The sequence below is a fragment of the Aythya marila genome (genome assembly GCF_965140915.1).
Source record: "Aythya marila genome assembly, chromosome: 1".
Taxonomy (NCBI): Eukaryota; Metazoa; Chordata; class Aves; order Anseriformes; family Anatidae; genus Aythya; species Aythya marila.
The window spans coordinates 20,832,464-20,844,596 of record NC_139042.1 but is presented as its reverse complement, the minus strand read 5'-3'; the positions used below and the strand labels follow the sequence as shown (position 1 = coordinate 20,844,596).

At 40.8% G+C, this 12,133-nt stretch overlaps 1 protein-coding gene across 3 annotated transcripts in view; it reads left to right on the top strand.

Annotated features, from left to right (window-relative positions):
• Window positions 1-12,133, top strand: part of ATP8A2 (ATPase phospholipid transporting 8A2) — a 326,460-nt gene that overhangs the window by 172,593 nt on the left and 141,734 nt on the right. For all 3 annotated transcript variants that reach the window (XM_082759713.1, XM_082759714.1, XM_082759715.1), the window contains 2 exons: window positions 4,162-4,345; window positions 8,392-8,502. In XM_082759713.1, coding sequence (XP_082615839.1) covers window positions 4,162-4,345; window positions 8,392-8,502 — 295 coding nt within the window. The remainder of the gene's footprint in view (window positions 1-4,161; window positions 4,346-8,391; window positions 8,503-12,133) is intronic.

The following is a 12,133-nucleotide window of genomic DNA, read 5'->3' as shown; positions in this document are numbered from 1 at the left end:
GGTAACATGGCATCAAGGCACCAGTCCTTTCATTCAGGAGTCTGCTTTCTGCATTAATCTGTCTTCGAGCCTGAGAACCTGCCATCTTACCCTCTCAAGAGTAAGGCTGCTGGAAAGGGGATCCCAGAGGTGGGCACACAGCAGACCTCCTGTGTGACTTATACCTGATTTCATGCATCCTTTTCACCTCTGGTGAACACTTTATATTGTACAACCAAACGTTGTATACTAAAAACTTCCTAAAGGTGCAGTCCTGATCGCAGCTCCCTGCAGCCTGAAGAGCTTACATGCAGATTTGCTGGAAGTGGTTTGAGCAGGAATCTCAGGACTTGATCCTGTCACTGTGATGGGATCTGAGCTCTGACCTGTTTTTTCCCTCCCAGGAATATGCTTAGAAGAGAGAATTGGCCTAGGCTATGTCAATCATTTATGTTTTTAAAGATACTTGAGGGTAGAGACAATAAAAATAACTTGTGTGTAAACTTTTCCAGTGAACCCTTTAAAGTTTTGCCCTAAGAAGCTGCTGGCTGACCACTTAATTAGTGCCTGAGTAAGCAGAAGATTTTGATGCAGCTGATGTTCTGCTCACATCTTAATTCTTATTTGGGTGTATATCCAGGCAATATTACATCCTGATACTGCTGCAGTAAGCTCTGCACTGAAAGCTGGGGATGTTCCATCCAAATGAGAATTACCCACAGCTGCGTGGTGCTGCAAAATTTTTCTCCAAAGTAGCTGGATCTTTCCTAGTGCTTTTTACTTTGAACTCACTCATTTTTCCAGGAATCTTTGTAAACCTGGCTGTTCCTCCTCCCCTCCCAAGCTATCACCTGGGGGAAGCTTTGGGTTAATAATGTCCTGTGCTCTAATCTTCCCCTTCCTCGTGTAGACAGCCCATCGACCGGGGGGAAGCGAAGCGCAGCTCTGATCATCGTGCTGAGGGGATTAATGTCGCCTCGCGCAGCGTGGTGGGACCAAATAGATTACAAGGAGTACAGAAGAGGTTTGGAGGCTGAGAAGGAGGTGGGAGGGGTGTGAAACCCCTCAGGAAATCAGGAGCCCTCTCAATTTGCAGCTTTTGTAGCCATAATGCTGTATGCAGCAAAATTGTGTTCCTGGCGCTTTGGGGACGGACTTGATGGAAGGGGGCTGTGGCAGGGGGAGCAGGGCAAAGAGGGTGGTTATTATCAAACTTTAATTTAGAATAAGTAACTATAATCAAGGAACTCCTTGTGCTGAAATCTTCTCGTAGAAATCTTCTCTTAGGTTTCATTTTATATCAAATACAAAGAGATTTTTTTTGTGCTTAAAGTATATATCTAGTTTTCACTGTAGCTCATTTAGTCATTTTTTATTAGGCATATGAAGATGTTAGTCTTTACTTGTGGGTGTTACCTGACTCTGGGTACGTTTAACTTCATCAGGTCTAGATGGTAAAAGCATGCTCTGTGTACATTCAGTGATGGTTCATAAACTTGTATGTGGGTGTTCAATTGATTTGACAACTACTGGGTCACTAATCACAGAATCATCAAAGTTGGAAAAGCCCTCCAAGATCATCTGGTCCAACTATCCCCCTACCACCAGTGTCACCCACTAAGCCATGTCCCCAAGCACCACGTCCAACCTCTCCTTGAACACCCCCAGGGACGGTGACTCCACCACCTCCCTGGGCAACCCGTCCCAGTGCCTGACTGCTCTTTCTGAGCAGAAATGTCTCCTCATTGCCAACCTGAGCCTCCCCTGGCACAGCTTGAGGCCATTCCCTCTGGTCCTATCACTAATTATCTGTGAGCAGAGGCCGACCCCCAGCTCCCCACGCCTTCCTTTTAGGCAGTTGTAAGGTCTCCACTGATCCTCCTCTTCTCCAGACCAAACCCCCCCCCAGCTCCCTCAGCCACTCCTCACAGGACTTGTGCTCCAAGCCCTTCACCAGCCTCTAATGGCCAAGTCCATTTAACATCCAAAGCCCCCCCCATACACTGCAGGCACAGGGTGAATGCAGGCTCCATGCCACAGCCCAACTGCATGAGCATGAGCCCAAGCTTCTCTGCCCCATCCTGGTTATGTCTGAAGTGCCTGTAGACAAGCTGCTAGTTCAGTTACCACAGATACTGCTCACAATATATATATATATTTTTAACCATTCCCTTGCTGATTGAAGCGTATTTAAAATCAGGATATTTCTTAGCTATTTCTATTGCCATACAACAGAAAACTAAATGAAAGCCAAGGGGCCTTTGGAGAGATCTTTGTCTTGGAGAAGGAAGCCAGCAGCTAGGCCCGGCGCTCAGCTGCGGTGAAGTAATGACCCACGGGGGCTGCCAGGGCCCTGCACCAGCGGTGCCCCTGGGGCTGGTAACTCAGGGCCAAAACACCAATGCACGCTCGTGAATCCTGTCCCTCTGGAGCACTCATTTCATGGTTTGAAGTCCTGGCCGACTCCCTGCTTCGCTGTTTTATGACATAAGGATTGGGAGGGTGTGTGCGTGCGTGTACGGACGCGAGAAGTTAGAATCTGGTGCAGAGGGCATTGAGCTGCTTTATAATTACAAACTGACACACTTCATGCTCTGTAGGTTGGTTGGAGCTTTGGGGTTTTGTGGGGGGGGGTCTTGACTGGGCCCTGACGGTGCCAAGTGCTGGTTTTGCTGCCAGGCAGCTGAGTGCTGAATAGATCTATCCAACGGTATTAAGGAAATTTTACGGCCCACTCCACTTTTTCCCTTTTCAGCTTTAAGGAACAGGACAGCTGCTAGACTTTTCAGGTGTTTTAATGCACGTGTGAATTGTGAGTACAATAACTTTTTTTCTTAGAAACTCCCCCATCTTGGTTGCGTATTGAGCCTCACCTTAAGAGGTGCTCAGCACAAAACAATACGGAGGGGATGTTGCTTTTTTAGATCAGCAGTAATCCAGCCAGGCATATTAAAAGGCTGTACAAGTTGCTCCCACAGGATCTAAACCCTGAAAGAAAAAAAGGAAAAAAAAGCCCTGTAAAAAGCTTCTTTCTCCCCCATTCCCCAAGCTCCCCCTTCTCCCTCCCATTTTCACAGTAAAGCTTTTAGATATCAATTATATTCTTTTTGTTGAGTGTTATATGCCTGATTTGATGTGGAGAAGGTTTCTCTAAAGCTTTATTTAAGGGAATATGAAATAATTTGAAACTTTAACTAAACCTGAAGGGGAAAGGAATTAAAGTTGTTTGTACAGATGGGCTTAGAATGGAAATATTTAATTTACATGTAGGTATTTCCAGAATACCTCATATGATTTGGTAACACGATCCCCCTTGTCATGAAAAAAGCATTTTGGGTGTCTCATCCAATTTAGTAACGTAGTCCTATGTATTTTTCCACTTCTCCCTGGTTTACACTAGTTTAACTAAATTGAATTCCATGAATTTTTATTAAACTGAAACTGATACAAAATGAGAAAAGGATCAGGGTAAAATAACTACCAAAAAATCTTACGGGAGTATTCAGGTGTTTTGGGGTCAGTCTTTTGGTTTGGAATTGGGTTTGGGTAAGCCCAGGTGGCACCAGCACACAGGACGTATGGGACATATGGCAGAATGCCTTACTCTGTATGATCTAAACTGGGTGAAAAGGGTGGAAAAAAAGTGTTTGCAAGAGGGGAAATGAGCTGAAAGAAGGAATAAGGTAAGCCTGCAGCATGTTTGCCCAGCAACTGAAAATGCTTCAGATTGATTTGTTCTCTGAATATTCGTGGTTTTCCTCCTTCTGGATGGAGATGCGGTGCTGGCAGCAGGTAGGGAAGCCTGCACTATTAATCATTAAACATGGTAGCTGAAGATGAAACTCCCTTCTCCAGTGTTCCCAGTGTAATACCACTGGTGTACACCAAAGTATATCAGGTGGGGCTGAGGGACAGAAGAAAAGCTTGAAAGGCTTTCATGTCTGCTTGGTCTTTTTTAATCATAACATCCTCATCTTTTATGCAAATGCAAAATTATTTTTAAAGATGCTTTCTCTTTCTGAAATGGTTTGGCACAGGTTCTGAAGCTTAGCTGTTGAATAAAAAAAAGAATTTCCAGCAACTGCCCTTTGATTATTTCTAAATGTAGATGACAGCTGTCCTTTTGGAAAAGGCACATAACTCAGCGTGTGAGAAACTGACACATTTTTCTTTCCTTTTCAGAGTATCTCCTCTACAGAAGTCTGAAATAGTAGACATGGTAAAGAAACACGTGAATGCCATAACACTTGCCATTGGGGATGGTGCCAACGATGTGGGAATGATCCAGACAGCTCACGTCGGCGTCGGGATCAGTGGCAACGAGGGCATGCAGGCAACCAATTGCTCGGATTATGCTATTGCACAGGTCAGAGGCAAAAAAAGTACAACTGCCATACCGTGTTGTCAGACATCCCATGTAGTGCTTGATGCTAGGAGAATCTCTGCTCATTTTCTTTTCATGGCAGGATCTAAACCAGATACCTGGGATGTGTTTTTGGGATCCATTGTTCTGACTTCTGTATTCTTTGTGACAAAGCTCTGCCCACCCTCAAAGCTTCAGTTTGTTACTGCCAGCTGTGCAGTGGCTTGGCTGCTCAATAATTGAGGAGAAGCACTTTGTCATGCTTATGTTGACGTGCTTTTAAGTGTAACTGTATCTCCCTTGTTCAAGTTCTTTTTCCTGACCATGAATAGGCGTTCCAAACAGGAGTGTTAAGAGTTTGTTTGCAAATTCTTATTTAGAGGTGGTGTTTTCCTTTTTGTATTTCCCCCACTCCCATGATGTGTCCAAAAATTGTTCGCAGTCCTGAGGAGTTGGGTAATATTTTAATTTTAGGTGCATTATTTTGGAGAGTGCTCCCAAACCATCTTAAAAAAAATCTGCACTGATTACTCAAACTAAAGAGGAGAGTAAAAGAGGAGACCTAAAGACAAGCCTTTTCATTTTCAGTTAAGTGACCAAGGTGTACAATAAAGACTTTAAGCAAAGCATAAGAAAGGAAGGAGATACTTCGGTTGCCAGACATCTTCTGAATGCTGTTTGTAGCTAAGGTTCCCTATGCCACGTGTTTGAGACTGATCACAGGGCAAGAACAGATGGGAGCTGACAGAAAGCAGAGACGATCCACTGTCACTTCAGTGATATGTGAGCATCAGCTAATGTTCCCTTCTGCCAGGGCGTAAGCAGATTTGTTTTACCAATTGATATGAAATGATACCTTCTTCTAATTTCAGTAGAAGATGAGGTTTTCAAAATGTGTGGATAATTTTATTATTTAGACAGAACTGTTGATGTGTCAACCCTGCCATGAAGCAAAGTGTCAGTTTTGCATTGCCGCTTTATTGCGTTCTGCAGTCAGATGAAGCACATTGGATTCCAGGCTTGAATAACTAAGACCTTCCACCAAACTCACCTTGAAAATTTTAGGCTGTTTCATCAAGGGCTCATTCTGTCATGAACAGTTTATTCCAAATATGCAGCACTGTTGGAACTGCCATAGTCTTTGGTATCTCACAACCATTTTGCCGTTTTTAACTTCTGTAGACTATACATTGTTTCTGCTGTAGAACTTAATCAAGTGCTACTTTTACTTCCTCAGATAATTTCTTACTTCCGTTTTAATAAGTAAGCATAAGCAGTGAGAATTTTGTCTGCAGAGGGACAAAAAGCATGTCCTATACTCTTAATTACTTCATTAGTTGGAGTAACATTAAATCTCAAGTCCCTTTGTATTCATGTATTACCTCTGATTACCAAAATGAAAGCAAAACAAAAACTAACCAAACAAAACAAGAACAAAACGTGTATTTGGACTTAATGTTAGCATGTGGGAAATAAATTGTTCTTCGTTTATATCCTGATCTGGGAGTTACTGACAATAGCAATGAACTGTCTTAGTTCAATCTGAAATAGAAGCTGGTTGCACTAGTACAGAATTTAAACTTTCAAAAATTGGTAAACCACTATGAAACTGTATCTTTTTGTAATGATTCAGAATAGGTTTCTGCTAGTTAGAAAAGATATAAAAGAATCCCTCTTATAAAAAGGACTAGTAGTGTATGGGAATGTTTCAAGGAAGTGTTCAAAAGAAAAACTTGATCTCCATGGGGTATATTTCTTTCAACGAAGACATACAACTCCCTCTGAATTGTTACTGTGTGTGCATGCCTTGAAGGCAAAGTATGTTCTTATTGAGTAATTTAAAACGACCGCTACAGTGTAGCATCTCATGTTCAAATGATATTTCAAATACAGTAGTGCCAGAAGTAGGCACTTACGGAAGAGAAAGTCTCCATATAGACTCATTCAGGATTCCAGGGGGAATTGAAGCATAAACCAAACAAAAATAAAAAGGCAACTTGCGTCTGACTCTGCTCCAAATAGCTTCCACAGGTGCAAGGAGCATCTGTTTGAATCATCCTTTTCCCTTGAACTGATATTGCACCAGTGATCCATATTTAGAGAATTCCCAAATCAAATGACCTAACTGCTCTGAGAGACAGCAGTAGAATTGAATAGAATCACTTTTTCTCCAGTAAAAAGCTTTCTCGTCCTAATCCAGAGAGCGTCTGCTGTCTAGAGAGCACTAACTACGGAACAGTTCTTTCTTAGATAAATGTTCGTGTTTTCTTCTGCTTTAAAAATCCAGAAATGCAGCAGTGCCCAAACAAGTGCAGTGTCCTAGTAGAGCCCTGTCCCCACAGTCGCTCGAGTATGCCAGTAGCTGTGCATTTGCACAGTTTCAATCATCAGCATCACAACAAATTTAATTTCTTGCTACCTCCTAGCAGGACTCTTCACAGTGTATATAGGCTTAGAGCTATGTTATTTAGGTTACTAACATGCTGTGCTCCATAGTGCTTTCATTTTAATGAATATACACACTACAGAGTTATTAATGCTAACATTTCTCCTCTGGCCTTGAACAGCAAAGAGAACCACATCCAAGACAGTCACTATTTAGACTCAGCAGAAAATTTTTAGGGAATTTTAAGGGTGCATATGTTCTCTACAGGTGTTTGGGGTGACTTGTCAGGCTGTAGTGGGAAGGTTCCCATCACTACTGACGTGTTTTGTTAGTGAATTTTGTGTAAAGGTCAATAGTGGTGCATATTAACTGAGGCAGCAGGTAGCTAGGAGGTTAACTACTCCCTCGTGAGAGCCCTGCTTTCAGTCCTGATTCAAGCTGGACTGAAGCTGAACTGTGAGGTTCGGTTCACTTTTTTTTTTCTCTCCCTCTTTCTTGCTAGCATATCCTAACAAATCGGAGTTGCTGATGCATTTAAGAAAGGCTGTTCTTGCAGGATTTGTGGTTCAGTGACTTCAGTGCTGGAAATCATGGGAGCAGAGCTCTCTCATGACAGTCCTAATTCATTACTGTAGCTTTGAAAGTTTCAAGTAGGTTTTGGTTAAAATAACTGAGCTATAATCTACATTTAAGAAGTCAATTTTTAGTCCCCTCATGGAAAAAGCAGCCAAGCAAATAATGGTCTCACATTAGTGTATAAGAACCCTTCAGGTACATACATGCTGAGTGGTGAATCTAGTCCCTGGTTTGAGCCCTCTGTACAAAAGAAGAATGCTGCAGGCCATAAAAAGGTTTCCTGATGAAGCCAAGACTAGAAAGTTATGTATTTCCTAGGTTGCATTGTGAGACTGCTTCTGAGAGGGGAAAACAAACAAACAAACAAAAAAAAAACCACCAACCAACCAAAAAATTAAATCAGTTTTCAAAATTGCTGAATTCTGAAGAAGCTGAATTAAGCTGTATCTGTGGTTCAGACTAACATTATAAAGTATCTATTTTTACAGCCACTAGATTCATTTACTTGTCCTTTTGGGCATATGCTACTTCATTGTAAAGCATTTTAGGTGCTTTCTATAATGTGATTAAATACATTTAGTGGGTCAATAACTTCAGTGTTTGATTGCCATAAGAGACTGCATACATCTATTTTGCACTTGTTTTCCTGTGCACGTTGTATTTCAGCTCAAGGCAGTTCTAATTTGAGACCATTAATTTAACACAGAGGAAGGAAATTCAAGTCCTGAATGTTGTAAGCCCTCATACAGTAAACTTTGACCAGGAAATTAAGAGTTTAGACTTCTATTTAATTTACATGGCTATATTATGTTAACCTTGCCTGATTTTACTATTAGGATATTAATACTAATTGAAGACTTCTTGCTGTTTAAAGCCAGTGAAGACCACTTTGAATGTTTCTAAGGTTTTGTTCTAAAAAAGACGTCTTGTAAATATTATTTGTCAGCACCAGCATTTTGCTAAAATATTGAAATATTGCGCTTGAACTGCTTTCATAGCTGATCTGAATATTTTGGTGGAGAGGTTACTCTAAACTTTTCTTTTAAACTGTCTTCGTATATATAAAAACTTGTTTTCTTTCTTTCAGTTTTCCTACTTGGAGAAGCTGTTGTTGGTCCATGGAGCTTGGAGTTACAATCGAGTTACCAAGTGCATACTATACTGCTTCTACAAGAATGTGGTGTTGTATATTATTGAGGTAGGAGTAATTAAACGGATGGGCTTTAGCAGCACTTACTCCTCCAGTTGTTTTTTCTAAAAGGAAAATCTCATCCAAATAGATTGAGCTAAAAGGACTGACATCTGTTTTGATATTTAACAACTTAATCTGGGAAAGGAAACAGTTTTCAAGTTAGTACACTTGAATCATTTAGCCTTTGCAAAAGGAAAAGTGAAGGCTTTAGTACAGTGAAGCCTTGGATATGAGATGCCAAGGAAATGGTTTATCCCTGCTGTGCAAGTGTTCTTCTTGAAAGTTCTTTTGTATTCATGGAAACACTTGAATTATTAAATAGAGTTTATATTCATAAAACTCGCATTTGAGGACAAAGTTAAATCAGAAGTTTGTTTAATAGAATTGGGAGGAACTCACTAGGCAAATAATAAAATAGGCAAAAAATACTATTGGTAAAGTTTGCTGGTAAAGCAAATTCTGCATTGTTCATTGAAATTTTATTTACAAGTTTCCATGTGTTTATATATTCATGTTCCTATTTCTTTCTTGAATTAAACAGGCATGAATGAGGTTAATAGTAAGAAAATCAAAATACTTGTAATTAGGCAGCCAGTTATGTAGATTATAGCAGATAGTGGCTAAGTAATGTTTTACTATTCAGTGAATCATATCATGGTCAGTGTGTGTATATCTGACTCCCTCAGGGTCCAATCATCTTTTATGCATGGTGTTAGGCTCTTAGAGAACAGATATTCTCCATTAACTCATTCATTTTTTCCTCTGTTAACTATTTCTCAATTAGTTCTCATCTCAGCTGTTGTAATTTCAATACAGATTAAACTGTGCTGTCAAAATAATGGCAGGTTGCTGTGGTGCATGAGCACAAGATGGCTGTATGGTATACATGTAGTTCTGGATTTGTAAAAATAACATGAGGAGATGTTTTTTTCTATATTTTAAGCATCCGATTTTTGTTTGTATTCTGCTTCTTTAGCCGGATTTTCTGCCGGATTTAGATCCGCATTCCTGAGATTTCACAGGTGTGTTCTTAGCCTACTGCAGAGGCCACCTTTACAGCTCTGAGGCAAATTTACCACAGTTTCAATGATAACTAAGGTTTGGGTTGTTTAACTTCCTGAAATAGTCCTTGACTTGATTTTGGCTGATAGTAACTCATGATTTTTAGTACAGGCTTTTTCAAGTGTTGTTGATGACAATGGTATTCATTACTGTGCAAGAGAAATACAAGTAAAAAGAACTCGTCTACTGATTTATTTATTTCTTTATTGAGCATGAGTAATACTGTTTTCCTGAGTTATTCAGAAAATGCTTAGCAGCTTCATGATTGGCATTTTCCTTCTGAAATTCATTTTTCCCTTTGAAAATTAGTTTTGAAAAACATATTTCACTCATATCACAGCATAGGATGTCTGTGTTTTATTTACTGTGGTCTGACAAATACATTAGAAGTCCTGTGTCCAATATTATTTAACTAAATTATATCATATTCTACTGTGTCAAAAGCTGTGCAAGGGGTTGAAGAGACCTCAAGGCCTGTGGAGCCTCCAGCCTGAGGTAGTTGAATCGTCTTGCTGTAGGGAGTGATTTCTTAGCCAAAGAAGTCGCTATAGAATGTGTACGATGCGAGTCTGCTCTGAGAATGTGGTCAGACATTTTCAGACATTTTCTGTGCTGTGTTGGTTGGTGTTCAGTTCTGCCTGCATGTTGAGCTTCTGGGTCTTGACTTCCTCACGTAAGGGTGGGAGTCAGCTCCATCCAGTGCTTGAGCGCTGCAAAATCCACGACTTGCTTCAGCCCCACTCCTCGGTAACTCCTCTGTGTGTAGAAGCTGGGAGCAAGGTTAAGGCTTATAGGAAATGGAGCAACAGAAAGAAGAAATCTTTTAGGCCCCCAGCAATGGGAAGAGCTCAGTTTGTTTGTAGCTCCTGTGGTGAGCTGGCTTTATTTCTGGCTTTAAGGAGCTTCACCTCCAACACTGTATAAAACTAGCCGAACTGACTGGAAACTGAAGGAATGCCGTAGAGGTCTGGGGGAATGAGAGAAGAGGTCTCTAATTCCCTTTTTAGCTTTACATAAATCAAGCTGAGTTGTTTTGTATTTCTGCCATGAGGCTCAGGAGTGCTGATCAATTTGTGGTACGGAGTGCTGCTCGTGAAGGAAGCTCCATGAGGGAATCCAGCCTTGGACTTTGAGGGAATAGCAGCTGAGTGCCCAGCGCTGTTGTGCTGTTGTGTCTGCACAGAGCGTGTTCCTGATTGCTTCCCAGCACTATGGCCAAGCTTAATATTTACCTGTACTTCCTGCTTTGATGTGCGGCGTGCAGGGAATGTTCTTTTAGCATTGTAATGAAACGGGGGTTTGAACTTGAACTACATTCTGAGTTAATCTTCTAAAGGATTGTACCGAGTAAATATTTATAGAGCTGAATCAAAAAGCACACCGGTCAATATGACAGACTGTCAGTTACACCTTTGGTACTGTATCTGTTCTGTTTCCACCAAGCTTTAACACCTGAGGAATAACTGTAGTAAGACTGATGTAAATGAGCTTTGCAGCAGTGAAGCACTGGGGCTCATCAGAACTTTTTTTTTTTTTTTTTTCTTGAGGCTTAACAAATATCATAGAGAGAAATAAGAGATGGTACTCAATCTTCAGCAGACAGAATAATGTCTGGACAAAACGTTGCAGAGATGTACATTCAAGAGTAGATTAAAGTTGAGCAGGTGACTGACATCATGGGCTTTACTGTTAAGAGATGCTCTTGGGTTAAGGCTGTTTTTTACCTTCTGGCAATGGCTGCTTTTTTATGGAGACATGAGGGCCCCCATAAGCTATATTTCAGCTACCTTGACAATAACTAAAATGTGTCTGCATTGGGACAATTTCATGCAGCTAGAGAGATAATAACAGAAGGCAGGCCTTGTGGTCTGGGAATACAGGGGAAATGGAGGCAAGATTGCATTTTCCCTTGTTTGATTTAGTGTTGTCTTCCTAATAATGGCTTTCTGATTTATTATATTTTTTAAAAGGTGAATTTTGACACTTGTGGAGAAGTAGTGACATTCAAATTGGAGAAGATTAGAAGATTTGGTCTGGCATAACAGCTGGAAACTTCATGTTGCTCTCCTTTGTCCAACCTTTTCTCTCTTCCTCTTTGCATTTCTTCATCATTGTCCTCCTGACATTCTCTTAATATACCTGCTTGCTTTTTAGAAAATATGAAGCTCAATCTAATACAAATTCAAAACAGAAGAGGCACGTACTGGTGGGTCTCTGTACCAGTGCAGGGTGCAGTGGGTCCTGTGGACCAAGCCTTCCACCCACTGAGCTTTCACCTCCTCACCCTAGTAAGGGAATCTATTTAGAAAGTTAACAAGATGTCTGCAGGGAGGAAATGCAAATATAAAGCCCCCTTTTTGGTTTTCATTCCTATATTTCCACGTGTGGCTGGAGGAGTAATGTGCCCTAAAACTGTTGGATTGACAGTTGTTCAGAGTCAGCCTTAAACAGGAGGTCAACAGCAAGGTTTTGGCTTTTTAAGACTTGACAGGCAAATACCTGGGCATCATTACAAAACACCATCTCATTCAATTATTTATGTTTCTGGCTTTAAACTGAGTAGTGAAACAAAAGA